The sequence below is a fragment of the Bombus pascuorum genome, chromosome 5 (genome assembly GCF_905332965.1).
Source record: "Bombus pascuorum chromosome 5, iyBomPasc1.1, whole genome shotgun sequence".
Lineage (NCBI taxonomy): Eukaryota > Metazoa > Arthropoda > Insecta > Hymenoptera > Apidae > Bombus > Bombus pascuorum.
Window position 1 is genome coordinate 12211716 of NC_083492.1, and position 17140 is coordinate 12228855.

General features: G+C 35.7%; 2 protein-coding genes across 4 annotated transcripts in view; both read right to left on the reverse strand.

Annotated features, from left to right (window-relative positions):
- The window catches only part of LOC132907531 (trans-1,2-dihydrobenzene-1,2-diol dehydrogenase-like), a 216956-nt gene that overhangs the window by 80547 nt on the left and 119269 nt on the right, over positions 1-17140 (reverse strand). The window lies entirely within an intron of this gene.
- LOC132907529 (protein angel) overlaps positions 6550-17140 on the reverse strand; it is a 32695-nt gene continuing 22104 nt past the window's right edge. The window contains exons 5-6 of the mRNA XM_060960708.1: positions 12556-12802; positions 6550-7194 (exon numbers count right to left, since the gene is read on the reverse strand). Coding sequence (XP_060816691.1) covers positions 6805-7194; positions 12556-12802 — 637 coding nt within the window. The 3' untranslated portion in view covers positions 6550-6804. The remainder of the gene's footprint in view (positions 7195-12555; positions 12803-17140) is intronic.

The window sequence follows — 17140 nt, forward strand, 5'->3', positions numbered from 1 at the left end:
GTACTAGTCGCATTCTGTGAATTATCAGTCCGAGCGTAATGACATGATGGACCATTCTCGATCTCGTACCTAGACGGCTCTCACTTCTCTGGATCATGTTACCACACTGAGCGTTTGTAAAAACACTATGTTAGATGTTATTTCCATAGTGCTAACGATACCTGAATCGAATTCGGTAACGGTGTGTTGATCTCGCATTTAATTTCTTTGGGCCACATGACCACCCGTAAGCGTATGTGAACCATTATGCTCGATCCGACACCTGATTACCACGCTAGACATGTGTGAAAGCATTGAACTTCGTCGTATCGCCACACTGGGCGTGTCGTAGGAACGCTGAGTGCCACACTGGGCATATGCAAGCTCTTCCTGCTAAGTGCTGTGGTCAGAATGATCCTCTGAGACCGGGGTACTCGCATCGTCATGGTCACTGTTCTTGTCATCACCGCAGACGTCCAACTCAGTAGGAACGCGACTATCTGGCATTTTCTTTAACCTATCATGGCTATATTTATATGACCGTTTGCCGTCTAACGTTTTTAAAATGTATCTATCTCCTTCCAAAATTTCTGCTATCACAAATGGACCCCTAAATTTCGGATCTAGTTTCGTTTGATTCCTTTCCTCTTTTTCTTTAATACAAAGTCACCGAGATTGAATTTAACTACTTTGGCTTTTGTTTTATTAAATCTTTCCTTATCATACTTAGCGCTATCTTCTATATTTCGTATGGCCTGTTGTCTTACGTTGGAGATATCTATTTCCTTTTCTTCGGTATTTTCAGATAGTAGTAACCCGTAGGGTCTTGCTGTTTTACCAATTAATAGCTCTAACGGACTCGATTTAGTCACATGATTGGTGGTGCAATTTAAAGCTAATTGTATTTCGCCGATCGCGTCTTGCCATGATCGCCCGGTCGTTTCTACCGTTGTAAACATGTTCTTTAACGTACCCATGGTACGCTCTACCTGTCCATTCGCTCTACTAGCACCGGTTGCTATTAGGTGGAGCTTAATTTGTTTATCCTGACAAAAATCTTGAAACTCCTTACCGCCTTGTCGCCTAATTGTTGGAAGTATTCTTCCCACATTTGTGCTGTAATTTTGAGTCGCGGTGGTGCATATACTGCTGACAGCTGTAGACGGTTGCTGCTGGTTTGTACGGTAACGGTGGTTGCTTGTATATGTTCTTTACTAACTTGGCTGTGTAGGTGGTGTTTAATGTCGTTTCTTATTATCACTGCTGTCCCTCCGTGTGCTTTTCCTGAGGGGTGCTTGGTATCGTATATGGTATAGTACGGTATTTTTATATAGCTTTTTGTTGTGAAGTGCGTTTCTGATACGAGTAGTATGTCTATGTGTTGTGATACAGGAATGCTTTGGTTTCAAAGGCCCTTTGTTGTAGGCCGTTAGAGTTCCAGGCAGCTATTTTTAGTATGTCCATTTTTACTTTTTGCTTAGCACGTTTGTTATCAGTTGTATTATAGCTGTGATTTGTAGTGATTGCTGTTTGAATGCTTCGTTTAGTTCGCTTATCGTTCTTGTTAACATGTCGGTGCTTTCGATGGATTGCTTTAGTAGTTCTTTGATTTCTGTAGCGTCGTTGCTGTTGACTACGGGTGTTATTTGCTTGGTTACTTGCTTTGTACTATTCTGTCTGATAACGGCACCAACTTCGTCGGGACTAATAGGAAGTTGAAAGAACTCCGGATGCTCGTACAGTCAGACGAGCACAATGAAAAGGTACAGAATTTCCTCACAGATAGGAAAATACAATGGCGTTTTAATCCGCCCAACTCACCACATTTTGGAGGTCTGTGGGAAGCCACAGTAAAATCGTTCAAACGTCATCTAATCCGTCGGCACGGAAGTCTTGATGTACGAACACCTCAACACACTTGTCATTGAGATAGAAGCCATCTTGAACTCCCGTCCCGATCTCTTCCGATCCCAATAATCCGCCTGTCCTAACCCCCGGCCATTTTTTAATAGGTGATGCGCTAACCAGTTTACGAGAACGAGATTTCAGAGCTATTCCACCAAACCGATTATCCAGCTGGCAGCGGATCAATCAACTAAAACAACATTTTTGGAGCCGATGGTATCGCGAATACATCACTGAGTTAACCAGACGTAACAAATGGAGCAAGGGCACTCACGGTATTTGCGAAGGCACCATCGTCCTAATCAGGGAAGACAACACTCCTTCAATGCAGTGGCCCTTAGGCCGCGTAATCAAGGTACACCCTGGAGCAGATGGGATCATCCGAACAGTCACAATAAAGACAGCAACCAATACCCTGGATCGCGGCGTCAAACGACTGGTTCCCTTGCCCTGTCAACCTGATACAGAAAGGACCGATCAACCAAGAAGGGCGAAGGAGGCGGAGAAAATAGATGCCCAAACCTGTCAAGAATTTTGATCAGTATCCGATCAACGGGGGAGTATGTTACGTCGCATGAGATGGTCCGCGTGACATCCCTCATGGTCAGGCTGCCGAGGCCTACCCATCGTCACAGTGACCCGCAATAAGCCCAAGGAACCACCATAAACCAAATCTGTTAACCATTAAACTCTATACACATAAACATCTTCGGTTTGTGGATGGTCCCTAAAAATCCTTAGGTTTATTGCACGCTCTTGCTAATTACGAAGAAAGCGGAGGTTTGCCCAGCGAAACAGCGGATTTTCCCCAGGAACAAGGACACATATGGGCCACAGCTGTAGGAGACTTTCTCCTTATAACTATTTATCAACACTAGCTATAACCAATGGACATCGCGGATCGTTAGCCTCACTTTTCCACCGAAAGATGGGAATAATGAATCCGCGTTCTTAGTTCAAAAGGGAACACCCACACGGAGTTTTCCTCCTAAATAGTACGAAACGGGTCCAGACAGTTCTTGTAATCCTGCTGTACGAAAAAGACACCTAACTGTGCTACTAATAAACCCAACCGTTTGCTGAACCAATCCTCTATCATTTAAAATTACGTAACAACAACAACGTAGACAGTGTCTCAGGATCAGAAAACAGTAACAGCATGGCCACCTTTAACCTGGGCCACGGTGATACCCCCGGCGACACCCCTTTCATAAGAGCCAAACCCATAGTATATAAACCTTTCCAAAATCAACTCTCGACACTCTGTTCTAACATTCTTAAACCGTCACTCTGTTAAATTCACATAATAAACTCTGTCAGCATATCTAAAGTCTGAATTTTTCTTATCTTGCTCGTGAAACGTTTAAACCTACGCGAAATCATTCGACGTGACACTGACAATGCTGATATACGCCCCATAACAGTGTTACAATTGCAAAGGATTTTATGCAAGATCGTAAATTATTACGACATAATGCATATTAAACATTCGTTTTATTTCATTGGTAATAATTTCGTTTCTTTTTAACAAACTGCTACATTTTATTTCTTCGTATGTACATAATGACGACTTTAAAATAAAGACAAATTTAATTTATTTATAATCCTTCAAGGTCGCCAAAAGTTGTAAAGCATACAATTTTTAATACTATTATGAAATCGAGTAAATAATGTGTGTCATTTGTTAGAAATTAAGTCGCTTTCTGTTAGTATGAAATTACATTTAGACAAATTCTTGCAGTTATTTCGTTATAGCGCTGAATTTTTCATAATGAAAATTATTCGTTGGAATTATAAAACACTTTTGATAAACAAAATAATGATCAGTGTGTAGCACAGATCTCTATCGGTCCTCTCGCTTCGCAAGTAACATGCGTGTATAATATTGTGCACACGATAGTCGTTAGATTGCTGAAGAAATGATTATAATTAACAAGAAAATAATCAAACAAAATCTTTGCTGGAATACTTAACAAACACTATACGAAAATTCTCAAAGTTTAACCCAAATTCTGCACTGAATAAAAAACGTTCACTAATGATATCAGACAATATTTCGTTTTCATATCGTATACAAATTTTGCATATTGTCAGAATGTTGACAATGGAAGTACGTTATAGCATCTAAGTTTGATTAACATTGTGAAACATCACAATAAAACTCCACAATATATTAATGATTTCTTAAGATAAAGCTTTTCTATTTTGTGCACTGGATCAAAAACTGTATGGTCAAAAATTTTCTTAGAATTTTTATTAGTCTTGCTCTCATAGATTGTGATATCTAGTGAGAAAATAATTTTTATTTATTTTATTTATTTATTTATTTATTATTCTTAGTCCGTGCCTTTCGGCTTTGAACGAGTTTTCGGTTTTACATCTTTTTGTCTAATCACGCTTTTACATTTTCTCTTATATCTATCTAACTAAACTCTACACTCTTTTTTTATGTGTGTATCTCCCCTCTTATCTACTCTATTATATTGCACTCCGCTGTATAATCTATTTCTAAGACTACTGCTTGCTATGCTTCCTTATTGTCGTTCCTCCCCGTCTTGTATTGCCCTTCTCTTCTCTATTGTTGCTTTCAGATCCCTTATTCCTTCTCCCGTCTCATTTAATATTTTCTGTGTTTCTTTTGTCCTTCCCGTTATTTCACATTCTCCTATTACGTGTCTCAGGTCTTCTTCTTTCCTTTTACATAGTCTGCATCTTTTTCCTCCCTCTTCTTTCCAGTACTCCCTTGCTTTGGTCTCGTTTCCACATCTGAACCTTCCTAGTATTTTTCTGTCCTTCCACTTCATCCTCTTTTCTAAGTATTTTGGTAACTCTTCTTTGGCAATTTTTCTATAATGTTTATTATATTTTGACTCCCTTATCCTTTTCCCTCTCTCTTCTGCTTCTCTTTTTCTCCTTTCTTCTATAATTTGGTCTACTGTCGTCCTTCCTTGTTCTTCTCTTGCTTCCCTTTGTGTCCCTCCATTTCTCACCTCTTCTAGTTCCTTCTTTCTCTTTCTTGCTCTTTCTCCTTCTTGGCCATTTCCCCAATTTCTCTCTCTTTGCTTTATGCACTCCTTCATTAATTCCTTTTTTGACTCTATGGCTTTCCCTCCGCATCCAGTTTGCATTCCTCTGTCAATATGTAGTTCGGTGTTGTCATAACTAAACGTGGGATCCATTTTACATATCTTCTTTGTATTTTATCCAACCTTTGTTCTATGTTCCGGCCCCATATTTCTGCTCCAAACAGTGCTACGCTCTCTATCAGTGCTCGAAACATCTTCATTCTCCTCTTGTAGTCCTGTTTGAAATTTCTTTCTCCCACGGTCCATGTTTTCTTCATTGCTATTGTTGCTCTCTTTTTCCTGTCTTGTACGTGTTTCTTATCACTGCCGTTTTTCTGTAGTATGTACCCTAGGTATCATCTCTTCCACTTCTTCTGATTTTCGCTCTCCTCATTTCCATTTTCTTTGTCTCTTCTTGTTCTTTCTTTTTTCGAACACTACCATTTTGGTCTTTTCCGTGCTCAGTTCCAATTCAGTTTCCTTTAAAAATTTTTCAAATCTTTTTAGCATCTGTTTTAGTTCTTTTTCTCTATCAGCCATCAACACAATATCGTCTGCATATGTTACTGACCATACCTTCCTTTCTCCTACCACTATGCCCCCGACTTGTCCTTTCCTTAATTCTTCTTCTAGTTTTTTATATCCAATCTTTATATATTCACCCTTTTCCTTTCTTTCTCTGGCTAACCTTCTTATGTGTTGCTGTATTTCCCTTTCTTTTCTTGTCAGATCATCGTCTATGTATACCCCCTTTTCCAATTTACTTTTCTGCTTCATTATCCTTCTTTTTTCCTCCATCGATTTCATTGTCACCACTATTATTGCGTTCTTACATCTCACCTTTATCATATGTGCTTTTTCTACTTCTGCCCCCTATCCTAGTAAGAAAATAATATGTACAAAATTTCAGAGTGACTGGACAACAGGAATCTGTGGCTTATTTGAGTTAAAGTTTTAAAATCTTTTACTTCACGTCAGTTTCGAACATAATCGTGTTCCGCTCTTTGACAAGTGTCTAACAGAATAGAAAACAAGTAAACGAATATTTCAATAATTACAAAGGTATAAAATAAGGAATTTATTATAAAAACATTGTGACCTTTTTAAATATATTGTTCCAAATATTAAGGTAAATGTAAATATCTATGATATTAGGGAATACAGTAGCTACAAAAGGTACATACCCTTATTCTCCAATGAAGCATTTTTTTCTTAGATTCTACATACATTTCATTGCCACAGTATCAAATTACTCGAAGAAGGTATCCCGCTGGGGATAACCATCCACATGTTATTTAGAAATCAAGTTAAAAAAATTTACCAAATGTCCAGCTGGACAAATTGTAAAGTACAAGTTAAATAATAAAAAAAAAATTATATTAAATTTTTACATATTTATAATTTATACATATGAAAATACTACTAAATGATAAAACGTTGATAGTAATCGGATCTAATTAATTCGTATATAAATGCAAGAATAAATGTAACGGTACAAATACTTTTTGTAGCCATTGTACGAATATAATAATAGAAACAGTAATACGCTTAAAGAACAATAATTTTGTATTAAATTTGGTTTCTGTACCCGAGATAAATATTTTAATCTACACAGTATAGTATATGTCATATTTAATATAATAAATCATTACAAACTACAATGTTTTCCATATTTATCAGTAATAATAAAGGAAAATAGTAACATTTTTAATTTTTTATACAAAATAACATGGCTATTCTGTACAGTGTCACTTACTTACATTATCTTTTCATACATAGTGTAAAAAAGGTGTTTTGTGTCAAGGTTATGACATAATAACTTTTCGCTATATTATAAATCATGATATTAACAGTTCTAAAGCTTGCTTTTACGTAGTTTAAAAGTAGCTGCTAAACACAAATGATCACTTCCAACTGCAAAATTAGGTATTGTTGGTAAAGTGTTGCATCTCGTGGCTGTGGGTAAATCATATATCTCAAGAAGTTCCAGATCGCTATAAAAAATATAATCAACAGTGATCCATTTGCCCTGATTTGTTGTAGCTTCTTGTTCTCCATGACAATTTTGATGTTTGTATACACTATTAAAATGGAAAGGATGAGTTAAGGTGCCAGAACAGAAATTAACACGATAATCATGTGCAATTTCTATTGTTTGAAAATCAGTCGTATCTGCTTTCACTTCGCAAAGGTTTGATGAATCATTTTCTGAAGTATCTACATTGTGGTGTTCGCTATTTTCCAACTGCAACAGATTAAATATTCAATTTACTTTCTTACTTTGTAAATTACCTATATAACTGGAATAAAAACAATACACGGTCATATTTCAAAACTCTTAATACGATATATATACAGGGTGTAAAAAAATTATTTGTCACAGCTTTGGCAATTAATTCTATATCATTAGATTCCATTGGTGCAGATCTATTAAGAGAAGTGACTGTAAAGTCGACTTTGATTTTAAATTTCGAGGTCAAATTGTTTTTAATATCTTTTTTAGAAAACAAAAAAATTAATAAATTACAAAATAAAGACAACAAACTACCTAAACCTTCTGACCAGCATCCTGTATAAAAACAAGAATACTAGAAAATTGAAAAGAATACACCTGTAAGATTTAAGAACTCAAATTCAAATATAGTGCTCCATACCTATGGTACTTACGTACATATAAAAAATAAGGATGCTAATTAAAGAACTAGCGTATACTTAAACATTACCATTCGAATTTCATATCAACCTGGATGGCTCAAATTAACCACAACCTAACCCCAATCTAGGACTTGTATACCGCAGACGGTTTTCCATTATACATACCTTATCAATTGTCAATATATTTTATATGCTAAAGAATAATTAATTCTCAGCGGCTTCACCAATAATAGACTATGTAAGCTTTATCTACTGCGAGACGTAAATATATTACATACGAATAAAATCAGTTATATATACATACAGATATTAAAACTAATAAAACTTTAATATTTTTTCCAAGAGAATGATAGGGTTATGATCATGGTTCCTTTGAGACTTTCAATCCTTACAACGAGTATTATACGATGCAATCAAAAAATTTGACTTTAAAATTCAAGGTCAAGGTCAATTTTTTGACAGATCTCTACCAATCCGAAGGTACAGGAGCATCTGCCAAAGCCATGACGAACTGTTTTTCAACATCCTGTACATTATACATATTGTAGGTAACTGTTCAGAAGTTTATCTTCAACACCAATCCTATTGATTTTGAAATAAAACATTTTTGTAAGACTATTTGGGGTAAAATGATTTGTCCTTTGAACAATTTTTTCTTATACATATAACGGGTGGTCAGCCTTAACACGTTGGGTGCGGCGTCAGATCCTAAGGACTGACATTGTACTGTTGTAGAAAGGACTAAAACGTCACGTTCATCCTTCTACTTCCATATTGTAATTCCACCACTACTTTCCTTAGTAATATATTCTCCGTGTTTCAATTTTGCATATTTTTTTTTTTAACGAGCTTATTCGTCAATTGTCAAATATCATGATCAAATATCAATTGTCGACACATAAATGTAGGAACTTTATCAAATACATCTTTGCATAAATCCAGTGCAATATCCCGTGAAATATTTTCTTTGCCAGCAGATTTTGTAATATAGTGTAAATAAGGAAGTTATATGTGTATCCATATTCGCAGCGCAGTTTAAATGCTTTTATGCCATATATACAGCTTTTCTGTTTTAGATATTTCCTAAATATGATTCGTTCACGAAATAGGATCAATGACTCGTCAGTGCACAACATTTCTTGTGGTTCGTAATATTATTTGAAATTTTGATTTACAGCATCAACGAGATATTGAATCTTTGATAAACGATTGGATGTATCAACCGCTTCATTATTTTCAAAATGCAGCATCCTCAGGGAAATTTCGAACTGATCGAAATACTCATTATTTTTCATGGGAATGTTTGGACAAATAAAGGTCTTTAGATCAATATAGTTTCATAGATGGAAATTTGATCAGCCCTATCTGTAAAATCAACACCATAACACGTTTTATTTAGTTTTTATTCGCTGGTATCCATTTATCCAAATGCTTAGAAGTCTTCGTCGATTGTGCAGCACAAATATTTGTTTGTGTTTATATTTTCCAAAATTTCGTCTGCAGCAAAAAATTCATAAATATCCTCGATTTTAATGCAATCCTGTACTTTCGCAGTATTTTTCCTTTTTTTTTCTTTTTTTTTTTTTTGTCATCATATGCACTTATGAAAGGAATGATATTTGTTTGGTTGCCAATTAGATCAAATCATTCCACATTCTGACCATCGGACCATTGCGTATCTAAAAAGTCTCTTGCATTACTTCATTTACTGAACAATGGTGACAATAATTCGATTGACGTATCTCTATCATCACCTCTCGACATGGTAGTATTATGAACAACAAGTATTTTTTAATATAATAAATCAACTAAAGAACATTGTAAAACACCACCTTGAATAGAATTTGATAAAACTTAGTAAAAAACAGAATGAAACTTCTTGCTTTCAAATTATGTCTTTACTGTGACGAGGCTTGCCTATATGTATCTGTTCATTTCTTAGGCACCGACTTTTTAATGCTCGAAAAACAAAACAGTCGTGTTGAACGTGTTATCTTCTGTTTATGCATCATATTGACCAGCTCGCGCTCAGCTCTTTGCGCCGGCCAAACGGAAAGCATACCGACACTGATTCTGCACCCAACGTGTTAATTTTCAAGATATTCACAAAAAAAAAAAAAAAAAAAAAAAAAAAACTGTGGGTTTCACTACTGTGGTATTCTGCCTATAATTATATCCGTGACAGCGTATGCGTTAGTATTGGTTGCCTCGCGGCACAATATGGTGGACGAATGAAGTACACACAAGCCCAACCTATATAAACTACCTATAAACAAACGATAACAATTAGGTTTGAGTTAAGCGTTATTTTATCCGGTCATCATAAGGCGGCTGCCAATCAAAACCAACGCATACACTACTATGAACGCATAATTACAGAGAGAATTCACCGTAATGGTACAGTTTTTTGCCAATACAGTAGACTCCGCTTTAGGCCTTCGCTTTAATCGACCACATTTTTAGTAATATGGAAAACATCGGTTAGAAGAAAAATTATTGAGATACATATTCCGTCATTATTCACTTTCTTCCGACTAAATTTACTTTTTGTTACTTTTTGCATTTTTTAAGTAGTCGTTCTTTTACTAATTTTATTTTCTATTCATATTAAATTTTTGAATACTGTATTCTGTACATCTGCGTTATAAAAAAAACTTATACATACATATGTATCATATTTTCATCGATGGTATGGTCCATTGAAAGCAATGCGTACAAGGAAGAAGTTGTGTTTCTTTTCTTATTACGGACTTCACCAAAAGATAATCGGCAATTCATCGTTTCTCAGTCAGTCAGTCCTATGGAACATTTGGGCAGCGTCTTTCAAGTGATCTCAAAAGCATTTTAAATGTTACTTCCACACTTCTGTTTTCTTATATTTATTGCTTTAATGTGAAGTACACTACATATCGTGTTGTAAGCATAAGCGAAATATATTGACTATTGCAATAAAATTGAAAGTACTGGAACGTTTGGATAATAATGGACATGCAAGTCTGACATGTAACGATTTGAATATCGGGAAGAGTACATTGAAGAACTGGCGGAGAAACCGAAAATCGTTCCAAGACTTGTAAGATAATCGCGAAGTCACCTTTGGCTATGAAAAAGCAGGCGTCAACACTTAAAAGGGCGCTATAAATTAAACCCTCATCCGCGTGGCCTGCGGGCCAGCGGTCCCATCGTCTTGCGATTGCGATTGCCTAGGTTCCAGAAAAAGATAGTGAAAACACGCGAGAAAAAGTCTGACCTTCTGCGTGGCTGCGATGCGAAGGGTACTCGTCATTCATTGTACAGTCGTCACGGACGTAAAAGCAAAACCACGCGAGTTCATCATATTCCGAGTTCTGCTGTTGTAGGCGGAACTACCAAATTACCGTTTGTGTGCATCTTACAGACTTTAGTGTAAAAATACAATCAAAAGAATGCTATCGAACATATGCTCAATGAAAAAAATGAAAATGAAATAGTTGATGATGCGTCATGGATATGGCTCGTGCAGCAATGACAAAAAGTTATTAGTGGGCCAATCTTAGAAGAAAAAACAATCCAATTGCGCAAGAAATTTAGCGACGAAGAATTCTTGACCAGTGAAGGTTGTCTTTAACGACGGATAAAGCAACACGGTGTGCATTATTTAAATATTTGTGACGAAAAAATTAACAGACCAAAACGCTGTAAATGAATTTTCAAAGGAATTTGTAGACATTATACAGAAGAAAAATCTCAGCCCTGGGCAAGTGTACAGTTCCGATGAAACAGGTTTAAAATGGCTGCTGCATTCTTTTATAGACAAGACAGTTAAGCCAAAGACATTTAAAGATATTAATGCGATTGAAACTGTCAATCCAGGCTATTCTTTTCCTTGATAATGCTCCTATGTACCCGAAAAATATTTTTTTTGGTGACATTAAGGTGATGATTTTAGGTGATTAAGCTGCTGTTACAACTTTGATCCAACCCATGCATCATGGTGTGATAATAAGCCTGAAAAATACGTTATAGAAGAAAACTTCTATCACAATTACTCGAAATAATAACTAACCAAGAAAAACGACTTAAGAAAATTAATATTACAGATGTTATTATATATTGGCATCTGCTTCTGAAGAAACCCCAGCAGCATCGACGTTTTTAACATCATGGAAGAAATAATGACCTGATGCGAAAAAATTCATCGAGGGAAACTAGTTGCAAAAGGAGCTATGTGCCAATGATCGAACAGATCACAATAATAATATTGTTTTGCTCAATGATTTCAATTTTTTGGCCGGATGCGAAAATTCAAAAATAGACGATGTCGCTAAATAGCTTATAAATATTTTAGAGAATGAAATATTACTGGATGACGAAGTTATCCAAGCAATTGGATGATGGGAGATGAAGAATTAAATAATTCAGCAGTTTTGAGTGCAGATAAGAATGAAGAAGTGAGTCATGCAGAAGGTAAGATTGCAATTGAAACTACGATGAGATGTGTTGAGCAACAAAAGAATCATTTGTGATTAATATCTTATTTTAAAAGAAGTGGCGTGACATCGCATTAATAAACAAAATTAAATCTAAGAAACAGAAAGAAATTACCGACTTTTGTGTAAAAAATAATATTTAGTAAACATTGTTTATATGTACATATGTATGTATTAGGTATATGCAATAAACATTATTCATGTACTTATACGTTACTGAAAAAATTCAGTAACTACTTAAAAACGTTAATTGAAACATGTTATCGGACTAGCTGGCCATTCGTTTATCCGACCAAGGGGGGGGCGGTCAAGCGGGAGTCTACTGTATCTGGGAAACTAAGACTGATCGCCCACCATATGTACAGGGAAAAGTTGTTCAAAATGTTGATTAATATAATGTATTTCAAAATGATCGAAATCGGAGAGAAGATAGCTTTCCGGTAGTTTCACCTCCATTCACTATTTATTAATTATTAACATACCATCACTTTGTCTGTTCCTTCTCCACGTAGTCTCTGTTTTAAGACATTAAAATGTTGACAGTTATCAGTAATGCAAAGTCGGGGAGGGATAAGAGAATTCGATAGAGACCGGTAGTCAGTTCGTTCAAGATTTTTCCCTCTCCCTTGATATTCAAATACTCCCTCTACAATAAATTTGTATACTCCAGAATGGGGCTGCAAGTTGAAATCACCTGCCAGTATGATTGGAAGATATTTGGCACCCGTCCTGTTCATAAAATAACAGATTAGATATATTATATATATGAGCGTAATTAATGTTTTCATAATAAAACGTAAGAAAATAATATCGTAAACGTAATAATATAATAATAATATAAAATAATAATAATAATTTTCACAGAAAATAATATTTCAATTAAATTCTCGACGAAACTGTAGAGAAGCTGCGTTCTTTCCGATTTCCATGATTTTTTAACATGTTATGGAAATCAACATTTTAAACAAGTTTTTCCTGTATACGTAACTGTCGGACGGCTATAGTTTCCGAGAGATCTGCAAAAAATTATAAATACCACTACAGTAAATTGTACCAATAATTGTGCATTCGTAACAGTGTTCGCGTTAATATTGCCAGTCGCCTGTATTTTGTTTATAGTATATAAACGATGTTTGGGCGAAATAAATTTTATAAAAATAATAGGTGAATGAGTAATTGATACTGTTTTACGAAATAGGAGAATTAATATCCATTCATACAATGGCGGCCAGATTGAAAAGACTAACTAATATTTAATGATAACCAACGATTGATGATATTTATTTTTAAATATATAATATTTGAATTATAACAGATATTTCTTACAATTTTACATATGCAGTTGCACACGGAACTTTACCCATGCTCGTCCCACTCTCGTTCATATACATAAACAGAAAATAAGTGTTATGTTTTGACTAGGTCATTCTATCCAGCCGATTGCAACTAATGCAGCCGCAGCTGTTGCCACGGGTGTATAACTATAGGAAAAATTCACTGTGTGGTATCGATAAATTTTTACAAATATATCGAATATTATAGCCGACCGACAATTACATGTACAGGAAAATGTTGTTTAAAATTTTAAACTTTACAGCAGACTCAAAAATCATCGAAATCGGAGAGGCACCTATCTTTTCTACAGTTTCACCAGTTTCTTCAAAAATTAAAAGACCGGTACGCTGCGTACAATTATACAAACAGATATCGACAATAATATACCAAAGCCTAGGGAAAACCGTCCGAAAATTAAATTGTGACTAGTTGTGAAAAATCAAGTTGAAAGACAAACCAATTGGAAGACAAGAAAGTTCTCATTCTGCGCATGTATGACATACCATAAATGTCTAAAACAGAGATTCCCAATCATCTGTCTCTGTCTTGTAAGAATTTGGGGGACTTTGTTGACCTTTCATGTTGGTCTTTCACAACTAGACGCGACTCAATTTTTTCAACCAGTGTCGAAACCTGTTTATATGATGATCTTGTTTCATGATTACGATACATATAGGTTATAGATCATATGAGGCTGTCCGTTGCTTCTGCGAGCAGGTGATGCTCGCGAAAGAACGGGCAGAGAGGTATAGAGAGAAGAACTCTCACCCTAGCAGGGTAATGCGGTGGAGAGGGATGGCGGTGAGGCGACCGAAAGCCTGGATGACGCTGGGGGCAATGGCCCCCCTTAGCACCAGAAGTCGATAGGTAGAAGAACTTTTTTGACTGGCTCGAACGAACGAGCGGACGCGTAAGGGGGTGCACCGGAGCAGATAATTCGCAAGAGGTCCACGGTGCACTCCCGTCAGATGCGTAGGAAGGCCATCGTGGAGTTTTAGTTGGTAAGAGTCCGACACTACTCTGCCGTTGCTGGTGTAGCAGCAGCGGCGGAGTGTCCATGAGGATTTCTCCACGTAAACAAAAAAAAAAAAAAAGATTATAGATCATAGGTATACCATGGTGTTCAACTACATAGCGCAACGCACAGATCATACACCGAAACCGGGACCCAGCAGTCCTTTATAACTGAAATTTCAAGGAATGTTGTCTTATATTTTCTAAATTTTTAAATCCGCAATTTTCAAGAAGAAATTTGCAAAACAATAATTTTCAATGTTAAAAATTTAATGTTTCGGTGTAAGAAAATTCTATTTGGATATATTAAGCCTTCTAGGTAAAACTAAAAAGAACGTAACTCAATCCGACAAATAATTTCCGAAACAAGAATTCTCTAGTGCACCTCGATTTCATAAAAATGAGCAAAAATTCCAAAATTCGAAGGTTCATACTTTTCAACTAAATTCAAAGAATGATGATTGATCTCGTTACCTCTAATTTCATGTGAACCATTTACGTACTTTATTAAACAAAAATTTTCAACATCGATCAGGTGATCGATTTAGCGTGGAATGACGCATACCTATTAGTCACTTACCATACTACTAACCTTACCATACTATAATTTATGACTGAGCCAAGGTTTCAATAAGCAGAGTGGTACGAATAAATATCTGGAAAATTGATAGCCGACGACTCGAAGTCGCTGAGCTATGAGAGGCATCAATGATATGACTATTTAAAATTTATGTTTAGAGATGCGTGAGATAGTTTAGAAATTACAAATGACTAACAACTCAACGCGTTGCACTGTCAAAGGATAGAAACTAGAGACACTGTTTAAAGGTTACAGGATGGAGAAGAAGTTTGCTTTAGAACCACTGTGAGATCGCGATCGTTCAAAATTTCCAATATTTAACATACCAGTACTATTTTCATCGTCTTGATGTTTAGAATCGTCCACATATGTACTTCTGTGCAGTTAATTATCAATATTTCGATCAATTATCGTATCGCTAAAGTGAATTCTGACTATAATTGTGCGCCTGTAACAGCGTCACGCTATTATAATGTTTAAACTTACTTGGACTCGAAATGCGTCAGTTTTGGCCCTAAATTTAAACTTAATTCTTACCATTTGTTCATAGTATATAGGTTTATGTTAGATGCCATTTTATCCGGTCGGCGCGTACGCTATCACAGACACACAATTATAAGCAGAAATCACTTTAAGGATATCAACAGTTCTTTCGCGAACATCTCGGAAATTAAGGCCGAGCAACAATTACATTCATACAGGAAAGTTATTCAAAATCATGTCCCCGACAACATATTTAAAAATCAGTGACATCGGTGAGTTGGATGAGATATCGTTAACTACCATCCTCTACCGTTTCGCTTTTACTGTCGAAGTGTGGAAATTTATTCCAAAATTATCCTAATTAAGGGATAATTAAAATACCAGGAGATCGCTTTTCAACAAGGGCATGACCTTCCATAATATGGATAAACGATTCATCTGATAGATTTAAAATAAAATGTACAAGATCTCTAGCTTTAGGCATACACATATGCGGATACGCATATTTATCGCAAAAATGATGTAAAATATACAGGTATCTATAAAAAGTAAGTCCAAATACTATAATAACGTGATTCTACATTTCTGGACCGGTGGAAATTTATAAAAAAAAAAGTCCATGCAAAATTGATCTTGAGTATGATTTTCAGGACCAAATTTTTTTATAGCAACGCCTGCTACTCATCACAACGGACAAAAGTCTCAAAGGAACCATGAATCGCAAAGGAGCTCTTCTCTCGGACAAAAAATGTTAAATCGTTAATAATTCTTAAAGTGGCTTTATTCACAACGTGTTTATATTTTGCAGTCAGATGGAAAAAAAATAGCATCTATTGTTCCACGTAGGTTGCTTGAGATCCACCATTATATATCCCATATCTTCCTTTCTTCCTTCCTTCATTTCTTTTTCCTTTTTCTACTTATTTAAGCAGTCGTGTACTTGCGTTTTATGTAAAAATTTTCACCAAGTTTCTCCCCAAGATTATACATTGATTTTGTATGGTAAATATCATATCATTCAACCAGATGTTGTATTTAACCGATGTTATCCGTTCACTTGAATTATAAACAATTTTTTCTTTCAAAGAAAAACAAAAATTTCGTTTAAAAATTGCCATACCGGTCGGCTATGGTGAGATGAAGTATCATCATCATGCAAAATAGATGAAGCGACGACCCTGCCGTGGTATAATTTCACGTAAGTTGTCATCGATAAACATAAAATATGTCATCGATATACACAAAAGAAATGGGACCAGTAATATAATTTTCAATAGTTGCTGAATCGTTCTTAATTAAATCTTTCAACCAAAGCATGTGAACTTCTGTAGTGCTTCTAAGTAGCATAGTTACTTACTTGGAGTGCTTGGACGCAACGAATTTTGTAAGGTCATGCACCTTCTTCTTGAATTGTTCGCCGCTCTATCATGTGAGTAATTCTCACGCGATAAACTATTTTTTGTAAGTATAGTAGTGGATAAACATGTGCAAAAACGATAATTAATCTGTTCTTCTTTAGGATAATTGTTGTGAGGTAGATCTGCATTCACGTGTCGCAATATTAATTCTTCGTCACCAAATTGTTAACATAGCCACTAAAAATCGCATTGTCACGGAATGTTTTCTGCACATTGAGATGTTCTATTATTCCTGTA